The 21,919-nt window shown below is 38.0% G+C and overlaps 1 protein-coding gene across 2 annotated transcripts in view; it reads right to left on the bottom strand.

Moving 5' to 3' along the window:
- Nucleotides 1-2,696: 2,696 nt before the first annotated feature.
- Nucleotides 2,697-21,919, bottom strand: part of SPINK5 (serine peptidase inhibitor Kazal type 5) — a 64,131-nt gene continuing 44,908 nt past the window's right edge. Inside the window, exons 20-30 of one of the 2 annotated variants that reach the window (XM_066272910.1) lie at nt 21,660-21,756; nt 20,107-20,234; nt 19,890-19,944; nt 17,398-17,525; nt 16,518-16,587; nt 15,758-15,847; nt 15,522-15,649; nt 14,596-14,695; nt 9,261-9,391; nt 6,761-6,848; nt 2,697-3,080 (exon numbers count right to left, since the gene is read on the bottom strand). In XM_066272910.1, coding sequence (XP_066129007.1) covers nt 3,072-3,080; nt 6,761-6,848; nt 9,261-9,391; nt 14,596-14,695; nt 15,522-15,649; nt 15,758-15,847; nt 16,518-16,587; nt 17,398-17,525; nt 19,890-19,944; nt 20,107-20,234; nt 21,660-21,756 — 1,024 coding nt within the window. In that variant the 3' untranslated portion in view covers nt 2,697-3,071. The remainder of the gene's footprint in view (nt 3,081-6,760; nt 6,849-9,260; nt 9,392-14,595; nt 14,696-15,521; nt 15,650-15,757; nt 15,848-16,517; nt 16,588-17,397; nt 17,526-19,889; nt 19,945-20,106; nt 20,235-21,659; nt 21,757-21,919) is intronic. The other variant, XM_066272911.1, reaches the window with a different exon arrangement.

Below are 21,919 nucleotides of genomic sequence, written 5' to 3'. Positions count from 1 at the left end.
TTCTGAAGACTTGCTAGAGAAAGGAAGACTTCAGGAGAGTTCTTTACATAAGGAAATAAAAGTTTGACAGTGGTAAATCTGCAAAACCCATATTTAAAAATGAATTCTGAAATATTAGTTATACGGAAATGCATACTCTGTGGTAGTGACAGAAATAGCTTTGCTTTCTTTAGTTCCATCTCAGGATCATTAGTCACTCCCTGGTTTAGAATTTTAGTACCAGGTCCTAAAACCTCAATGAGATGAGTCTGGTTTTTACCTGCCTTTCATCCACCAGGGTATTAATCAAGAAGCAATTCAGATATGTACCTGATATATAATGCAGTTATTTTCTTATGGCCATTTTGATACTGACATTTTATATTCACCTAGCTTGTGTCTCTAAAAAAGTCAATTTTCAGATTAAAAAAGAAAAACTCAAGTAATATGTTCAACACATTCACACTCTTATCTCTGATCCTTAGCCCATTCTCTATTCTCTTTTCCATGGTCCTCATTCTTGACCTCTTCCCCCCTCTCCCTGACCTTGACTAGGTCCCTGGGCCTTTCTCCATCCCCTGATCTCATCACACACCAGACCACCTATCAGCCACCCTATCATTTAGCCACACTCTTCCCTAGTGTTCAGAATGATTAGCAAGGATTGGTTAAGTTTTAAAAGTGGGATTACAAAGACTTCATGCATATTACCTAATATTCATAATAATAATAATAATAATAATAATAATAATAAAACTATAGAGAATTTGTTGTTTACATCTCAATAACATGTTCAAAATGACATAACAAACAACTACATTTCAAAAAGAGTATGTATTGGTTATCAAAATACAGTTTCTGGATTTCCTACCAATAACCAGGAAGGAGATACAGTCTCACATATTATAGAGTCTCTAAATGCATCCTGGAATTGCTAAAGAAAATAGCAACATTGTTTTCTCACTTCTTTTCCTAAAATTTTCACATTCAAAAAATGATTTACATGCCTTCTTTCTTTTTTCTGAATAACATAAGAAAAAAATTGACACTGATTTATTTTCACAGTTATAAAGGACAAAGATCATCAGATCCTACTATACTTAGCCTAGTGGCAAATTTATCTAGATTACAAAGAGCAGAGGGAAATAAACTTCCCAAATCCAAGTAGGCCTGCCATTCGGGCATAATTCCTCTGTAGCTGAAAACAATCTGACCCAGGTTGGATTCTCCATAGGCTTTCTCCCTCTAGAGTGTGTTCAGCACCAGCCTTGAATTTAAAAGTGAACAACACGCCTAGGTACCAGTAGCAAGATTCTGAGCATGACAGAATTACTGGTTGTTCTATCTCACCATTGTTTAAAGTTTGTATATCCTGATAGATTTCTCATGTGCATTAGCTCACTGTTTAGTTTAATAGTCTCTAGCCACTTGAAATGTAGCTATTGAGCACTTGAAATTTGGCAGATGTGCTGGAAATATAAAACATATACCAATATCAAAGATTTAGTAAAACTAGACTTGGAGCAGTGAACACACAGTGCAATGCACAGGGGATGTATTATAGAATTGTATTACCTGAAACCTATATAATTTTATTAAGCAATGCCACCTCAATAAACCCAATTCCTAAAAATGATTTTGTTAAAAAAAAGTTTATATTGATTATATTTTGATAATAGTTTTGATGTATTGGGTTAAATAAAATATATAAGGTCTACCGGAAAGTTCTGTCTGTTTCTATCACAACAAGTTTCGACACATAAGTACATGTTTATTTGGCTCATGTGTGCCTCTCTATTTTTATCACTTAATGTATACATACTGACGTAGCAAATTAACTAAAACAAAGTTGATTCATGTTAGTCTTATGTGTGAAGCGATAGTGTACCCATGGCTACTGATAAAGTTCATTTACGCCACTGTAATTTTTACGAATTTCAACAAGGAAGAAATGCTACAGAAGCATGTCTGTCGTATCCACCATATTCCCTGGACTTAGCACCCTCAGACTATCACTTGTTTTTGTCCTTACAAAATTTTTTGAAGGGCAAAGAATTCAAAAATGAAGAAGATATCAAACAAGCACTGGTTCAATTTTTTGCATAAAAAGATAAAACATTTTTCAAAAATGGGATATACAAATTACCCTCATGCTGGCAAGAAATCATTAATAATAATGGCAATTATATTATTTAATAAAGTTTATTGATGGTAAGAAAAATTTGTATTTTGTTTTATTCCAAAACGGACAGAACTTTCCAGTAGACCTTATATTTATTTTTACCCATTTGTTTTATAGCTGTGAGAAAATGTGCAAGTATAGTTGTGACTTATATTATATTTCTATTCAATAGTGCTGCTCTAGAGACTCACACACTCTGTGTGTGAAACTCTCATTTCCTTAGTCTTCTCCAAATTATGGAACCAAGACCTGATATAGATATTGTCAACAAGCAACATGATTCGATGTAAAGAATTACTGGTTTGTGTCAGTAGATGGAGCCTATGTAACTGAGAGATAGTTATACTATTAATGGAATTAAAGATGCTACAGAGGGGAGCTGATCAGATGACAGATGGTGAAGGTGAAGTCCATTCACAGCTGGTTGGCTTTATAGGACTGTTGGCTGATTGGGAGCCCATCTCTCCCAACCTCTGTTCCCAACTACGACAGCAAGTTGCATCAGAAAAAAAAAGCGAGCTGTCCACCAGTGGGCTTAGCAAGACAAAAGGGTAGAGTTTATTTAACTTCTGTAAAAAACAACTTCCTATTAGTGGCAAAGAAATCCCAGAAAGGGTGTTGTGCTGGGTTTACTTTTATTGAACAAGTAATTGGACAGACAGCATTGTGGTCAGGATCTGCAGAGCACAGACCGGGTGGAGATGTCTCTGTGCTCTCTAACCACAGAATCTAGGAGGAAAGAGATGGAGAAGACTGAAAGTCAGTGAGTCCATTCCCCCAACAGCTCTCTATTGCTTCCTATAGTTAACAAGACGAGCTCTGAAGAATTCTCTGTATACACAGATGGTGAAGGTAGGCAATTCAGACTTGGGGCACACATTTCCCCTCATGGCTTTCACCAATCCTTGCATCATTTGTCCTGGAAGAGAAGATGGGTAGGTTAGATGGTAGAAATTCAGAGACGTTGTAGAAATGTGAGCTATACATGTATAGCCGTGCCATAGTCAAAGTAATCCATAGATTCCTGCATTCTGCCAAGAACTCACAATTCAAAATCACTTCCACATTTTATTCAATTGATTCAATGAGCCTTTATTGAACACCTGGTGCATCCTACCTGTTGAGGGAGACACAGAAATGAACTCTGCTCTCGATCACATCATCCAAAGGAGTGGACCTCATCCAAAGGAGTTATTAACATCATTTCACAGAGGAGAAAACTAAACTTTGAGAAATCCAGTGATTTGTTCAGGTCTCACATTTGGTCAGGACTTGAATCTAACTGTTCGAACACTAATGCTTTACTCTTATAGCTTGTCTTAGGTCATGAGAATAGAATCGTCTCCCTTCCTTGCCTGACTCATTCAATATCCATATGCTCTTTAAATCAACATTGACCACATTAAATCAATATTGAAATATTTTTAAAAAGGGGACCAGGGCCTCAGGAAGTTTTCTTCCATGTAACTACACTATACCACCTGAAGCCCTAATAGCAGGATCGCTCCAAACTCAAACCTCTATATCCACTTACATGTGGAAATTAGAAATGTGAGATTTCCTTTGGTTTGAGAGTGACAAGCTATGGTCTTATTAAATCCTTAAAAATCTTTGTCATTGAATTGAGAATTGTTATCTGTTCATCTCACAAAATAGTATTGGTATTTTCCTTAATATAGGAATTTCCATCCAAAGTAGCTAATCTTCACTGACTTAAAATAATGCCTTCTCGCCCTGGCCGGTTGGCTCAGCGGTAGAGCATCGGCCTAGCGTGCGGAGGACCCGGGTTCGATTCCCGGCCAGGGCACACAGGAGAAGCGCCCATTTGCTTCTCCACCCCTCCGCCGCGCTTTCCTCTCTGTCTCTCTCTTCCCCTCCCGCAGCCAAGGCTCCATTGGAGCAAAGATGGCCCGGGCGCTGGGGATGGCTCTGTGGCCTCTGCCTCAGGCGCTAGAATGGCTCTGGTCGCAATATGGTGACACCCAGGATGGGCAGAGCATCACCCCCTGGTGGGCAGAGCGTCGCCCCTGGTGGGCGTGCCGGGTGGATCCCGGTCGGGCGCATGCGGGAGTCTGTCTGACTGTCTCTCCCCGTTTCCAGCTTCAGAAAAATGAAAAAAATGAAAAAAAAAAATAATGCCTTCTCCAGAGTCCAGGGTTTTCAAAGTCTCCTGACACAGAGAGGATGGTGGCAGAACAAGAAATAAAGTCAGAAGACCTATGTTGGATCCACGATATAATACTATATAACTTTGATAGGTCGCAGGATGATTTTCTGAAAAATAGGAAAGATAACAATCCCTGCACTAATTACAGGACTATTGTGAGGATGCAAAAGGATAAAGCACATTAAATTCTAAAGAGTTACATTCATCTTAGCAGTTACTGTATAATAGAGAGTACTTCTTAGATAGCAAGTAAAAGCATAGGTTCCAGATCCTCAATCTATTTTTCCAGGAAAATTGTGACTTCCTGGCTTTTTACTCCAATCTTGGGAGTCCCAACACTCTTAAATAATCTTCTATCCATGAACCATGATCAGGCAATAGGTTTCAACCTCCAGAATATGAATTCATAAGTTATCAGAGCAATGCTAAGCCACGACCTACCCAGACCACCTTGGTGTATCTGAAATCAGAGGACTGAATCATACGGAGGGGCTGAACCCATGCCCAGGGCACCCTCTGTTCAATGATTCATCCCATCAGCTCACATCATAAATAATTCCTATCCTCAATAATGCTTATACTATAACTCTAATGGAAAGAAAACACCCAGAAATGAAAGGAAGAAACTCCCTTACAATCCTTTTGTTAGCTTAGCCTGGCAAGATTCTTCATTATTTGAGTAAATCTGTCTTATCAGTACTGTCCTATGGCAACTTCCTTCTAAAGCAGTTTTCAAGGTCACTCAACAAGAATGCAGCAAGGTGTGCTCTAAGGTGTGGTCTATGGGACTTGTATAAAGATTTTATGTACCTTTCTAGTCTATGATATATGTAGCCAGCTGTATTTGTATGTTCAGTTAACACAATGAGGTGAAAACCACTAAGAGTTTATATGTAATAAAATAGGGAACACAATATGAGGACTAGAGTAGAAATTTAAACCCTCTCTTTATGGATGTGTAAAGACCCAGAGTTGAGAGATGGTTTTGTCAAGCCCAGATGAGAAAGAAATGAACTTTTCCTGATTTCATTTCATGCTCTGCCTACTCTACCTGCCTTCCAGCTGCTAGTGGGAAACCAGAACAGCTGGCTTATAGCTCCTGTTCCTCCAGTTTCCCATAAGCAAGGCTCATTGAGCTGTTCTTTTGAATATGGTCTCATCTTGTGTTACCTAAGATCCTCAAATCAGACAGAAGAGTTTCCAATTCCATTACTGCCAAAGCTTTCTGTGGTCGTGGAAGGGAGTAAAATAATAAGATGGATAATAATAACTATTTATTTTATTCATTAAATATTGTCTGCTTTAATTAAACATAAATATATTTGTGAATATCAAATATACACTTATTAAAATAGAATTTATTAAAATTAGTAAAAGTGAGTATTGTGCCAGGGTTCGTTTCTCTAAGTTCATACTTTGATCTCTCAGGCATAATAATAATAGTGGGCAATATTAATAAATGCCATTCATTTTCAGACATTGTGCCAAATGCTTAAAAGACAGTATTTTTTAAAATTTATTTATTTTTTCTTTACAGAGACAGAGAGAGAGTCAGAGAGAGGGATAGATAAGGACAGACAGACAGGAATGGAGAGAGATGAGAAGCATCAATCATCAGTTTCTCGTTGTGGCACTTTAGTTGTTCATTGATTGCTTCCTCATATGTGCCTTGCCCAGGGGGCTACAGCAGACTGAGTAACCCCTTGCTCGAGCCAGAGACCTTGGGTCCAAGCTGGGGAGCCTTGCTCAAACCAGATGAGCCTGCACTCAAGCTGGCGACCTTGGGGTCTCAAACCTGAGTTGTCTGCATCCCAATCCGACACTCTATCTACTGCACCACCACCTGGTCAGGCAAAAGGTCAGTATTTCTTGAATACTTTCAATAATGCAGCAATATCTTTGGTTTAGATATTTATGTGATTTGTCAAAAGTCTCATACACGAAGAACATCAAAAACTGAAATTTGAACTCATATTTATCAGGGAACAAAAAATTGTTCTCTTACCTGAATACTCCCAGTTTCCCCCCAAGCTACATATCAGCTTGCTAAAGGAAGGCATTGTTCAAACACACTCACCCGGGAGAGTGTCAAACTCAGCTGTGTGTGTCAAAGCATCCTAGTAGGAAGTGAAATGAAAATGTCCACTCTTGATTTTGGGAGAGAATCTAATATCATGTAAAAGGCAAGGATGTAAAAGGGGATGATATGTGGATTCAGTTCTGTTGCTATCTGACCTCTCTTGGCCTCTGTCTCCAAACCACAGAAAAAAAAGCCTACCCTGAAATTGTTATTTGAGGGACATTGCTATGATAATTCCATGAAGGATCCTAGTAAACTTTTAAAAATGCTAACTACTGTATTATTCTTCCCATATATTTCAGCAATCATTTCGTTACCTTTACCAGCTGGTCTAACACCACTATGTACTTACAGAGGTTGGGATGCTGAAAGGTATCATTTCTGAAGTGCTCTCTTCACACGGCCCATCTCTGAGAATGCGTGTATTAGCTTGGCGTATTCTAAAACAGAACAGAGTCATTGTCAAAGATGGGGGTGGAAACACAAGGGTTGATGTGGGTGATATTTGCGCACCAAACCAGAACTGAAATTAGAAGTAGGGCTTGGGATCTGCATTCCACCCTTTTTTCTGGTTGGCATCATCCATGTTTAATCCCTCTCTTCTCCTTTAGCTCCAGATTGGTTTCCAGCCCTGGATCTATTATATCACACTTCATTTATCTATGTATTCATAGAATTGTTGAGTGTTGGAAATAAAGTTGGAGATCCTCTAGTCCAAAAGCCATTATTTTACAGATGGGAAAATGGGGTCCCAGAGAGAAACTGGACTTTAATGAGTACCTATAATGTGACTTGGGGATTATAAAATATATTTCATATAAATATATTCTTATACAAACATAAAATAGAGAGAGAATATAGATTTCATATATGTATAAATATATTTTATAAAATATAACAAGACAATCATACAGTTTGAATTTTATAATTGGAAACTCTTAAAGGGCATAAATTTTAATGCCTCTTACTTAAGAAATAGAATCTATCAAACATCTACTTGTTTGCCTCTGGTGATGGGAAGGTCACTGTCACTGTCTAACAAGGCAGTTCATTTTGTCCTGAGGCATTGCTCAAGTTGAAATTGCTTCCCTATGGCTTTCTCTATGGCAACAGAGACCAATGCCATTTCCTTTTTTCTGGGATAGCCTGAATTTTCTCTGCATAATATATACTCCCAGTTTCTTTATATTTAGCTAAACAACCCATCCTGAGGCATGCTTTTATTAATATTTTCATCATTGGGATTGCTCACTCTAAAGTTCCCTTGTAGTAGACATTCGCTTGTCCTGGGTTTATATAGTTAACAGGATGCATGAAGAACATTGGATGACATTTACAATAAAGAGGAGTTGAAAGATTTCTGGGCTAAAGATAAGGTATTATACAGTAACAAATTCCTGAATGGTTGTACTAATTCCTTAAACAGGGATTCCTTGATTCTTAAAACTGTAAGATCAATGGATGGACTTCAAGATATTAATGTCCGCATAGATTTTATGCATACAAATTGTCAATGTCACATCTTTTTCTTTTCTGGAAAGAGCTAACTTTCTTCATATTATCAAAGGAATCTTTGACTCCCTCAATTTTTAAAAGAAGCTACTGCTTTGCATAAAACAGTGGTATAGTGGAGAGAAAAGAAAACTGTATTATCCCCAAAGGAACAAGGTTAAAATCCTGCCCAATCTACTTCTTAGCTTTGTGACTTCAAACAGATTACCTGCACTCTCTGAGCCTCAATTCACCCTCGTACAATGAAGCGAACAGCACTGCACAGCAGGGAGTGAGGCTTCCGTGAGGGGTTAACGTTGAAGCCCTGCCTACAGATGTGAGAACACATAAAGTTCTCATATTTAGATTTTATTCTAAGTATATAAACTGCAGAGTGGCTTTTTTAAAGGAGTTGTTTGATGCAAAAGGACATAAATGCAAATTCAAATATTTTTCCAGGATTAAAAAGGAGGCTACCAGACCCATCCTTGCATTGTGGGCCTTGCTAAGAGGGATAGAATATACATGTAAGTCTGGGATTGCCATGTAAGTCTGGGGTCGGGTGAAGTGGGAAAGTTAAGCTTTCTCCCCATGCTCTCATTTAAAGCTAGTAAAAGGAAGGGTGGGAAAAGGCAAAGAAGGTGAATGAAGGTGAGGGTAAGAGAACATTTGAGCAGAAAAGCAACCACAAAGCTACCACGAATGCCAAAAGACTCAACAATGAATCCTTTGTATTTAATTTACGGGAACAGTTCTCAAGAATCTTGGGAAGTCAGTTGGTTCAGGGAAAGGGCTTCACTTAGCCAATAAAGACACGAATCTCAGAATAATGAGAAAACAGGCCCACAGATGCAGAGGGTAACACATGTGAGAGCAGACACTAGGTCTGCCATTTGCTCCAGTGTGCTTTCTTTTGCATGACACCACTTCCTGCTCCAAGAAGGAGACTTAGGGATAGCTGTGACCCTCAGGTAGTCATTAGGTCCATTAGTGATTATAGGCTGGGCTGACTGCATGGCAATGATTCTCAGCTTTTTTGTTAGACAAAGAATGGATGATGTTCAGACTCCTACAAGTGTATGTGAGTTTACAGAGATTTTCTCTAATTGTTGTAATCCCACCATTTTTTCCTTTCCCTTCTGCTCAGTGAAGTCTATAAGCAATTCTATTAAAGGGATGACATCAACTTTCCTCTATTTTATATAATGATGAAGGTCACAAAATTTGAATTTAGAACTGCTATGATTAGTCAACTGGCTGCTGCAACAGCCTCGAATTGTGAGCAGCTCACTACTGTGGGTAAACATTGTAGTCAAGAGCCTCCACACTGGAAGATAGAATGGGGCAGCTTGCATACTTACAGGTTTTCATGACAGAGCATGCATGGGTTGTTGTAGGTCTGGCCGTCATCACCGCAGACAGGCTGTAAATTTTTGGGGCAGAGGTAACCCATCCGGGGCAATACTCGGTAGTGTTCGCATATCTTAGGGTCCTGAACAAGCAAAACATCAATCAGATTTGCTCAATGACACTCAAGAGGAATGAGCTGGGGAAAATCCCCTTGATTTCTTCCATCATATCAGAGTCAATAATTAGTAAAGAAACTGTCACATGGCTCAAACAAACTCACTCAATTTATTTCACACCATTAGTAGGGAGATTTACTACCAAATCTCCCAGATTGGGCTTCTTTATACCTTGGAAGATAAGTAGCTAAACCAAGAAACAAGTGAAAACAAAGCAATAGGAAACAGAAACTCTACATGATATTGGGCACAGATAAACGACACATGCCCACAGGAAGAAGACTAGGATGGTCATCATGCAAAAAGTAATATATTTTTTTCTTAAATGAATGTACTGGTTCTATGCAATCTAGAAAGGAAGGACTCAGAAGTAAATACTAGCTGACTTCATGGACTATTGAATCCCAGCTATGTCATTGATCTAAAGGAATGATGCACCTGACTTCTCTGAGCCTCTTTAGTTTCTCATCTAAAAATCATGAAAAATAATAGCTCTTGTCTCATACTAGTGTTTTAGGGGATCAAATCTGATAATGCACTTAAATGCATGCATAACACATAAGGGCTCAGTACATGTTACTTGTCAGTATGTTTCCCAAGATTAAAAACAAATTTTTTTCATGTAGAAGATGGAACATATTTGTTCTTTGTAGTCTTTTTAAAGTGTAATTTCAATAATAACTTTATTAATTAAAGAAAAATAGGATCAAAGGAAAAAAAGAGAAACATAAAAAATAGAATTATAGAAGACTTAATTAAAATTATGTCAGTAATTACATTAAATAATAAGACTACTCCACTTAAAGAATAAAAATTGTCAAACTGGAAAAACAAAAAGACTTGACTACATAATGTTTATAAGAAAAATTTTTTTTTCATGTAGAACCAGGTTGAAATAAAAGGATGGAAAATATATATATACATTCAAACAATCATCATACAAGAGCTAGATAGAGATCTATGTTAATATCACATAAAGTTGAATTTAGTTAGGACAAAATGTATTAGAAGAAATAAAGAAGAGAATTTCTCATGATCAAACAGATTTGTTAACAATCCCAAACATGCATGTAGTTAAAATAGTTTCAAAATATATGATGCAAAAATTGACTGACTGAAAGTAGGAAGAGGCAACTTTTCAAACATAAATGGAAATATTAACATATTTCAGTAATTAACAGCACAGACACAAAAAACAAGATATAAAATATTTGAAAAACAAAATTACTCAGTTTGATTTAAGTGATATTTATAGACCTCGATATCCAACAACTGCAGACTATACATTCTTTTCAAGTACACATGAAGTTATAACCAAATAGAACTTATTATGAGCTGTTAAGTAAGTGTCAATAAATTTCAGAATTAAAGTCATAAAATGTAAGTTTTATGATTACAGTGGGATAATACTGGTAATAAAGATAATAGTGATAAGGTTCCTAGGTGCTCAGAAATTAAGCAAGACTACTAAATAACTCATGACTCAAAGTAATCAGAATATAAAAATGCTTTGAACTGAATGGTAATGAAAGTAGAAGCTATCAAATCACAGCATTAACTGCCTTAACGGCAGTGATTTGTGAGAAAGTTATAACTAAGTACAAAATTAGAAAAGAATAAAGTTTTAAAATCAATTATCTAAAAGCCCATCTCAAGAGCTAGCAAATTAAGCCTAAACAAAATAGAAAAAGCTAAATAATCACGAAGAGGAATTTATGAAATAGAAAACAGATCAAACTAAAATGTTAACTGTTTAAAAAAGATTAATAAATTAATAAACCATTTGCAAAATTGGCAAAAGAAATACACATTACCAATATTAAATATTAAAAAGGGGTGTCACATATAGATATTAAAAGAATAGTATGGAAATGTTTATTATGAATAATTACATGCCAATGAATTTGACAACAGATGAAATTAATAAATTCCTTGAACACAGACACAGAGGAGAAACAGAAATTTCATAGTATTGAATCTATTGATATTCACTTCAGAGGCATTAGAGGTTTTTGTTTTCTAGGTTTGTTTTTAAAAAATAATTCAAACATCTAAATGGGATACTTTTTAGACTGCGGTGAATTCCATATTGACAGACTGGGGGAGAATTTAGGCAAGTCCGTTCTGTACTGACAAAAGCAGGACTAAACTACATATATGTTAAGCATTTTTCAGGTACCTGCTACTACAAGGTTCAAAATTAGTAAGAAAAAGCATATCAAAGAAGCAACAAGGACAGGATGCTTCTCTTTTCCTTAAATAGTCCATCAACTCTGAACAAATTCTGACTCCATCTTCAAAATGGACACAGGATCCAGCCACCTATCCTGGCCTCCGCCACTTACTACCTCATTCACTAACATTACCTCGTCTGTGGATGACTGCTATGGCCAACTAGCTGTCTAACTTTCACTCTTGCGTCCCTGAAGTGTAATTTCAGTACAGTGAACAGAGTTACTCTTTTAAAACATCAATCAGATCACATCACTCCTCATTTCAAAATTTTCATTCAGAATAATAGCCACCATGTCAAAAATGCTTTATAATCCAATATAGCATGACTTCCTGTAACTTTAATGAGTTCCTGCCCTACAGCTATCTCTGAGGTCACACTATTTCAACTGTCCTAGACTCCACTCTCTTTAGGACTTTGCTGTTCCTTGTCTTGAAATGCTCTTCCCTCATTTACACCCATGAAATCAATTCCTTTCATCCCTGGTGCAAATGTCTCCTTCCCAGAGAGCTCTTTCCTATATAACATACTTAAAATTGTATCCCAGAATTTACTATATCATTTTTCTATTTTATTTCCCCCTTGGCAATTACATATTCACTCACATTATCTATTATCCATGTTCTTCCTAAATAACCTCCATGAGTCTAGAGGGTCTATTCTACTTATGGCTATTGTTCTCCTACACATAAATAATGCCTGGGAAACAGTAGTTGCTCAAAAAATATTTGCATAATGAATAAATGGATGGTTAAATAGATAACAAAATGGGTAATAAATGTGGTTCCCTTCTTCAAGAGAAAGTTCAACTCAAAACTAGATTGGGCCTGACCAGGCGGTGGCGCAGTGAATAGATTGTCGGACTGGGATGCGGAGGACCCAGGTTCAAGACCCCAAGGTCACCAACTTGAGCGCGGGCTCATCTGGTTTGAGCAAAGCTCACCAGCTTGAGTCCAAGGTCGCTGGCTTGAGCAAGGGGTTACTCGGGCTGCTGTAGCCCCCCAGTCAAGGCACATATGAGAAAGCAATCAATGAACAATTAAGGTGTCAAACAAAAAACTGATGATTGATGCTTCTCATCTCTCTCCATTCCTGTCTGTCTGTCCCTATCTATCCCTCTCTCTGACTCTCTGTCTCTGTAAAAAAACAAACAAAACAAAACAACAACAACAAAACCCCAAAAACTTGATTGGACATTAGGAGGAAGCATGAAGGGGCTTCTGGTCTTTGGCAATATCTAATTTCTTGACCTAGGTGCTAATATCTCAGGTGTGACCACTTACAAAATGTCTTTTTTTTTTTTTTAAGAAAAGATTTTATTGTTCACAATAGCCAAGATACGAAATATACCTATGTGCCTGTCAATGAATGACTAGATAAAGAAGATGTATGTGTATGGGGGGGGGGTGAAAAGTGAAATATTATTCATTTATGAGAAAGAAAGAAATCCTGCATTAAGACGACTTGGATGAACCTGGAGGGCATGTGCTCAGTGAAATAAGCAGGACGAAGAGAAATAAATACTGCATGTTATCACTTACATGAGGAATCTGAAAAAGCCAAACTCACAGAAACAGAGAGCAGATTGGTGGTTACCAGAGGCTGGGATTGGAGGAAATGGGGAGACATTGGTCAAAGGGTACAAACCTCCAGTTACAAGAAAAATATGGTCTGGTAATCTACTATACAGCAGGGTGATTATAGCTGATGATACTGTATTATACACTTGAAAGTTGCTAAGTGAGTAGATCTTAAATGTTTTAAGTCATAAAAAGATAAATAAATGGTGACTTTGTTAGCTAATGTTATAGTAGTTATCATTTTGCAAAATGTAAGTGTATCAAATTAACACTTTGTACATCTTAAACTTACACAGCAGAGGCGGATTTAATGGCGGTCACACCGGGCGCATGCTCTGGGCCCCAACTTCTGAAGGGCCCTGCAAAACCCCAACTTTACACTTTTTTTCTAATGTAAGGGGCCCAATATTGTCTTCTGTGCCCGGGGCCTCAACCAACCTTAATCCGCCTCTGTTACACAGTGTGGTACGTCATAGCTCAATAAAGCTGACGGGAAAAGAATAGATTTTGTGAACAGCTCTTCCCTATGCTCAGGGATCCCTACTGTAGGATCCCTTAAGTTAGTTGAAATAGGCAATTAGTATATATTTTGCTAGTACCACTCATCTATCATGCTACCTGAATTGGACAAATATTTAGGTAAAATTTATGTTTCATATCTTTCTTTTCCTTTTCTCACTAGGTACTAAAATCTCCCTTTTAGGACCCAAATTGAGATTCCCTTTGTGCATCTACTTCATGCTCATATTTTTCTCCCTTCTGCTCCTGACCTTGGCAAAGCTCTGAACAAGTGACCCAATTAGGCTAACTGACACTAAGGTGTACACTGCAATAGCCACCAGGCTCTATTTTAAATAGAAAGTTTTAACTACTGTGGATTACTGATTGGTGGGAATTTCACAAGTGTGGCCAAGCTCAGCACAGTGCTCTAGACTCCTGGAGAAAGGATTTAGTTTGGGCAGTGGGAGTATAGGGAGGCTGGATCCAGAGCCTTTCTGGTCTGGTGAACTTACAGAATGGAGTCTCCTGACTACTGGTCTGACCACATGTGAGATAAGTCGCATCTGTTACCCATCTTCTTTTTAAAATGTCAAAAATGTACTGAATTGGTTTGGAGTGGGACTAATAATCTCACAGAGCACAGAACAATGTGCTGGTGAGTAATCCCAGAACTCTCACCAAACAGGAACGATGTTTCATCCTCAAAGGACTTGAGGCTGTACTGAGTCAAACTTTCCCCGGCCTTTCTCTGGCAATGAGATTTATAGAGCGCCAGTGGCAACAGACCCCGCCCTCCACACACACACAATAAGCAAATTAATTTAATAAGTAGCTTTTCTGGAAGAGTCATTCTTACCAGAGAAGAAGTGGAGAAAAGTGGGCTATCTTCCTCAGTGGAAGACCTAGGATGGGATGGTTTTTCTTGAAGTTTTGCTCTTTCCAAAGCTTCTTTTTGACTAAGGAAGAACATAAAAAGTAGTTTACAGTTATATTCACAAAGACTAGCTCCTATAACTTCCATTAGGAAGTTAAGCAATTTAACAAGATATGATAGAACCATAGAACATTCTATGTTTAAGACCTAGAATATAGAGAGTGACCAGGGTGATATGTTAAGAAAAGTACACAGCTGGGCTCCGGTTTAGAGCTCTCACCACTTTGTAGATGCGTAACCTTGGACAAATTGCTAAAATCCTTGAGCTTAGATTTTGTAGAACATAGAAAAGGGTAGTATTGGTAATTCCTCAAAGAATGTTCTATGAAGACCTAAATGAATGATGACGAAGATGATGATCGGGATTATTGCCACCATCATTATCTATCATGTTCATTTGTTCCTAAATATGGTTGTTCATCAGAATAATCTAGAAACCCTGTCCCAAAAATAAATTCCTTAGCCATGGAGATTAACTTCATATATTTTGGGATGTAAAAACCTGTATTTTTTTTTTTTTAATAAAAAAGACTGCTCTGTTAAGTCTGATCTAGTTGTGGAACAAACATCTGAAATAATTTCTTGTAACTATGATCCTGAGAGTTCAAAAAAAAAGTTTTTAAGTGACAGCTAATAAATATCATGGTTAGCTCTGACACCTGGATTCCTTGTTTCTAAATCCAAGCAGTCTTTCTCCTATATCAGGCGTTGTCAAGTTAAGGGCCTTGAATCCCAACACTTATTTTAAGGACCCCATAGTTCATGAGCACACATTTATTAAACAGCAGTTCCTAAAAATGCAGTTTCCCAACAAACTGAAGGGGAGGTAACAGGATCTTCTCACTCACAAGACACTTCTGCACATGTAGCACTTGTTTTTGTACAACTTTCCATCAGCCCCACGCACGGGGTCATTCTCTCGAGTGCATAAGAGCTCATCGTTCCTCATGTATGCCCGAAAGTTACCGCACTCGTCCTAGAGAATGAGAAAAGGAGAAGTGAAGACGCCGTGTTCCTCCTGGTTCGGCAGTTTTCTTGAATGTGGTTTCAGGAGGTCCTCTCTTGGCTCTGGGCTCAGACTCACTGCACTGATCCTGGCAATGGAGGCCAAGGAATGCCCAGACTGCCCCAACTTTCCATTCTCCGTTTGTTTCTGAATCTCTCTGCACTGGTCCTGGAAATGCAGGAAACATAAAACAACACTTGATAAACCTTCGTGTCTCCCTCGCCCTTTCTTTCCATCCTTCCTATTCCCCATTTTCCACACGAGGTGCACCCTCGACCAAAGGACATTCTCATGGCAACCTAACTCTACAAACGAGATGGATTATCACTGTTAAAGGACTGAATGATGATGTCTTCTTGGCAGTCTTGAAAAGCAAACAGAAAAGGCAACCTCATGCATGCACACTATTGATTTGTTGATGCGAGAAACCGATCTGGAGAAAACAGAAAAAAAGACATCAAAGAGAGGAGCTAAAGGGGAGGCTTTGAGATTAGCTTATATTACCTGGACTGTTAAAATCAATGTCAACAGCCACATTTCACATTGAGGGTCAAAGAGAAGCATGCAAGTGAGGTGGTAATTTTCAACCCACATTTCTCCCAAGAGGAGAGACTAAAGCAATAATTGACATGCTATAGCACTCTCTTCAAGATGGAGAAAAACATTAAACCTCAAAGCCAGGAAAAGAAATCTTATTATATCCAAAGTGACAATCGGGGCAAAATCAATTTTCTTTGTGGCAAAAGATTAGCATCTTCATTATCCCAAAACTGAAGTTGAATTTAAGATCTGAGGATGAAAAGTGAAACAGTTTTCTGCATATCTTTTAAGAAATAACCTTTGCGCCACTTGAAGGCTTGTCATTGGATTTTTCTTCGTTCTTTTTTCTTTCACTAGCTTCACGGTCACTGCAGAATAAAAAAAGGATAGTGTTATTTTCCCAGAGTTATTATTGAAAATTTTTTAACCGGTATTTCTCCAGTTCTAAACATTAACAAGTCAAACATTGTTTTTTCACATTTAAAAAATAATCTAAAACACTTCTTTCACTAATGAGTTCCACTAGTTTGAATATTCATAATTTGTGCCAATGCTATCAATTCTCTTAAATTCTGTGACAATATCGTCAGAATGATAGGACCCTCCAAGGCCATGACTATCCCCTTCTAGTAGAATCTATAAATATTTATGGGGTTCATATAGAGTTGCTTAATGTCCCCCTTTCAATTTTTCTTATTAAATTTCTAACTAAATTCTCCACTATCAATTGTTCATTATTTAGTTTTAGTGCTTTAAAGTTGATACACATTTTTAAATACTATCTCCTCACATCCCTATCAAAACTGAATTGTGAGATCATTGTTCCCTTTACAGACAGGACGAGCTGAAGCTCTGGAAGGTGAACTGGCCTGTCCCACATTCATTAGCTGATAATCTTTTTCTTTGAAAGTCAATAATTTGGGAACAACCCAATAGCTATTCCCCCGCCTCCCTACATGCTCCCTGTATGATTAAACTGATCGACATCAAAATAAAAATTTCTTGTTAAAGTGCTTTAGAAATGTATTGTCTTCTTCTCAAGTGAGGAGCTATTATTATCTTTGCAATGTATGATGTCAAGTGCCTGAAATTTTAAGTTAAGAGGATCTGTTTTTTGGTGGGGGTTTTTTGGTCAACAGGTACACCCTATCAAACCATCAATGAGCATCCTCACGTACAAGATGGTCTGACACATTGCACACTTGTTGACATGCATCTTGCCATCTGGACCTCGCACGGGGTTATTTTCTCGGGTGCAGATCAGCTTCCCATCTCTCACCAAGCTCCGGAATTCGTGACACTGATCCTGCCCACAGAAAGCAAAGAAAGATGTGAATACGATCATCGGATCTTTAGAGCTGAAAATGGGATTGGATGGTAAGATCTAAACTCAGGACACTTGGGGAAATAAAACAATCTAGAGAAAACGAGATGGAATGTGAGATGGAAGGCACTTTATTCAGTATCCGCCCAGGACATTAGAATCCTCTCCAGAGGATCCCTCTCAAAATAACTGTCCTGCTCAAGTGGAAATTAACCCCCTCCTAAGGCAGCCCATCCCATTTTTATACAGTTTTCTATTAGACCGAGCCCCCAACCTGTCTCTTGACAACTGTACTCATTATTCCACACACACAAAAAAGCCCTAGAATGAACTACTAACAGACGCTCTTTGGGCAAAACATAATAATATGTAAACGTTTAGCTTTGCTCCTCGATGGCAATTTGAAAACTTTTAAAATCAAATCTGCATGATAAGCCAGGCACTTTTTTTTGTTGTGTGCTCTAATAGATTTCCCTATAGTTGACATAAAAACCTATAAGATAAACATGCATTATCCCCATTTTACAGATGAAAAAATATAAGTTTTGGAGAGATTAAATCAATGTCGGATTTGTGATCAGAAACTCACAACCAGGCATTGCTTTTACCTAGCAGAGAATAAAACTCTTAGCTATTCATGAGAAGATGGAACTGTCCTTTTTGTGTATTGAAAAATAAGAACCTTAAAACGAAGCCCATTGAACTGAGTCCACAGGATCTGGCCTCTGTTGAAAGCTTTGGACATCTACAGAAGTTTGTCTTCACCTTCCATTAAGCCCAAAGAGCCAAAGTAGAGAAGTGGGAAGATGACCTTAAAAATACTGCTAGTAATCTAAATTATAGTTATCCTTCTTTCTTTAAATCGTGATGCCCATAAACAACTCTAGACCTACTTTCTTGAGCATTTAAAAAAGTCTCTAGAATTCAATAACAGGTTAACACATTAAATGTCTCATAGCTATCATTTTTGGAAGTTACTAGAAAATGTCTCATAGCTATCATTTTTGGAAGTTACTAGAACGGCTTCCTTTTCCAGGTGCCCAACATACCAATACATAGATGTTTACAATAGCATCTACCTTCTTGTATTTCAAGCTTTGCTTTATGGGTGCAACTTCTGGATCTTCTATTCACTATCTGTCTGTAGTTAATCTCTCCACATTTTTCTAAACTGTAGAATTGGAACAATACCGCCCACTGCATGGATTTAGGGGAAGTTTAAGTAGAATAATGCAAATTAAAATTTATTTGACTTTGCACGTGTAGATAAGACCACAGCTCCCTCTTAGTGACACATACATACACTATCTGGACATTTTCTACAAACACATACATCAAGAGCATTTTCTGTTTGCCACTCTTGAAGTAGGTAATAAATAATGAAAAAAATTGACCAAGGTTACAAATAGAATAAATGGCTAATATACAGCTATAATTAAAATTGGATGATAATACCTTTTCATAAAATTGTTCAGTTACCAAAATGCATATATTCAGTTACCAAAATGCATATGATATCCCCAACATATGTTTTATTATTTTTAATTATTTTCTTTTTATTTTATATTTTATATTAAATTGATTGGGGTGACATTAGTTAGCAGGATCATATAGGTTTCTATGACACATGATCTGTATATTGCATTGTGCCCACCACCAAGTCAAACCATCTTCTGTCATCATAGATTTGGCCTCATTTGTCCTCCCCACCCCACCCCTCTGGTAACCACTATATTATTGTTTATGTTTATGGGTCTCAGCTTATTATTTAAATGATAATTACTATTAATGTTTCATTTTGTTTAGTCAGTATAGGCCTACTGAAAAGTTGCCTCATTAAAGGGAAAGCCTTCCTGGGGAAATTTCACTATTTTACTTTTCCAACAGGAGTTTACAGATGGATTAAAAGAGGCTGCACTGGATCAGATTCTGTGTTGGTGTAAACATCATGTGTTAAGGCCCAAAACTGAACACAAGATGGCGCTGCAATGCCAAGTCAAGAATTCATCATTGTGAGCTCCTCGCCTTTAACACTTGCTTTCTTGTTTGTAATTTCAGTATCTATTTGTTTGGTTTTATGTTTCTGTTTTTGTTTCAAAACTTCAGTAAAGAAATTCTTTTGATAACAAAAATTTGACAATTGTCACCGGTCCTATAAATGTGTGGTACATGCATCAGGTTGCTCTTAGGCATTAATTAGCATGCTATTTCTTTGCAAGATCTGGCCATGTCTTTCTCATTTACATTATATCCATCACTGCAACAGTGTAGGCATTTCATAAATATTTGTCTGATAAATTAACCATACGAAACAACCATCCAAATTTAAGTGTTAATGTATATTACCTGGTTTTCATTGCTCCTGTCTCCAGTGTTTTTATTTTCAGCTGCTTCTCTTTCCCTATAAGAAAAAAATAAATGAAAAAAAAAACATTTCAACCAAAGCGGACAACTCACTAATAACTAATCTGTCTTCAAAAACATGTCATTTTCTCACACTGATGGATGTGATCATTATGCCTTAAGACTCACAATGAAAGACCCATTTTTGGAAAATACTCACAGCTTTTCCTTACACATGGCACACTTATTGCCATGAGTCTTGCCATCTGGACCACGAACAGGGTCACTTTCTCGGGTGCAGATAAGTTGTCCATTTTTCATTTGGCTTCTAAACTCATCACATGTGTCCTGGAAAGGAAAGACAACATTGGAAATGTTTTCACACAATATTTGATTGGGCTTGAAAGTCTGAAGATTTTGCCTGACCAGGTGGTGGCGCAGTGGGTAAGCATCGGACTGGGATGCGGACGACCCAGGTTCGAGATCCCGAGGTCGCTAGCTTGAGCGCAGGCTCATCTGGTTTGAGCAAAGCTCACCAGCTTGGACCCAAGGTCGCTGGCTCCAGCAAGGGGTTACTTGGTCTGCTGAAGGCCCACCGTCAAGGCACATATGAGAAAGCAATCAATGAACAACTAAGGTGTCGCAACGAAAAACTAATGATTGATGCTTCTCATCTCTCTCTGTTCCTGTCTGTCCTATCTATCCCTCTCTCTGTCACTGAAAAAAAAAAAAAAAAAAGAAAGAAAGAAAGAAAGAAAGAAAGAAAGAAAGAAAGAAAGAAAGAAAGAAAGAGAAGATTTTGGAGGCACGCCTGTGTCTTTCTGTGTCTTTGCCCACCCCCTTCTTCCAGGCACATTTTCCTTGCCTTTCTCTTTCTCCTAAGCTCCAAGGGCTCTTCTTGTGTTTCTATCATTTGCTCCCTGAGCCCACATAGCCCAGCTGGCTCACTTCTTCCACGGCTCACTTCTTCTACCTCTGTGACTCTCTAAATAAACTTTTGCTTGTATTTGAAAAAAAATAAGAAGAAAATTTGAAGATCTTGACTCAAGAGTCAGGCAGCTACTGAACTTTGCTGTAGGAGGCAGTATCATGGCCCATGAAGACTTCCACAGTCTAATTCCTGGCACCTGTCAATTGTTGGCTTACACAGCAAGAAGGAATTAAGACCAAAGATGGAATTAAGGTTGCTAATCAGCTTAGTGATTGTAAAATGGAGAGATTATTTTCGCATTACCTGGGTGGACTCAATGTACTTACAAAGGTTCTATAAGAGGAAACGGGGAACCAGTGTCAGAGTTACATGGCATGGAAAACGTTCAACTGGCCATTGCTGATTTCAGATGGCCACAAGCCAAGGAAGGCAGGCAGTCTCTAGAGTTGGAAAGGACCAAGAAACATCCTCCCCTTGCTCTTCCACAAAGGAACGCTGCCCCACTCACACCTTGTTTATAACACAATGAGACCCATTTAGGTCTTCTGAACTCCATACATGGTAATCAATTTGTGGTGTTTTAAGCTATTAGTAGGAATTTGTTACAGCTGCTGAGCTTCCTTTTACCCATCTATAAAATCATTTTAAAAATAATTTTAAAAAATGAGCCCTAGAGAGATTAAAAATTGCTGGGGTATTACCCTCCAGTTTTGAGAGGACACCCCTGGTTCTTCCAAGGACACCTCCCAACCCAGCACTACCCCTTGCACCACAGGCTACGTTGTGCTCCTGCCGCCACGGAGCGGAGCCCACTCTGGTTAGGAAATGAGAGGCTCTCTCACCGGAGCTCTCCCTCCTCCGCCGCCACTGGAAACAGGATCTGTAGCAATTCTCTGATCCTCCTTTTCTTTCCTCTTTCTTTCTTCATCTTCTTTCTGGCTGGAAATTAGAAAGTGGGAGGGAGGGGATAATAGATTACAGAGAGCGGAGTTCATGTCTGCAAATTTCTCATCATTTGACCAAGTTAGATCAGTATAGAATTCACCAGCACTTATTGAACATCTACTATGTTGCAAGTCCTCTTTGAAGATTAAAAAAAGGA

The sequence above is a fragment of the Saccopteryx bilineata genome, chromosome 4 (genome assembly GCF_036850765.1).
Source record: "Saccopteryx bilineata isolate mSacBil1 chromosome 4, mSacBil1_pri_phased_curated, whole genome shotgun sequence".
In the NCBI taxonomy this organism is placed as follows: domain Eukaryota; kingdom Metazoa; phylum Chordata; class Mammalia; order Chiroptera; family Emballonuridae; genus Saccopteryx; species Saccopteryx bilineata.
The sequence above is the reverse complement of the archived record's forward strand: the minus strand, read 5'-3'. Positions and strand labels throughout refer to the sequence as shown.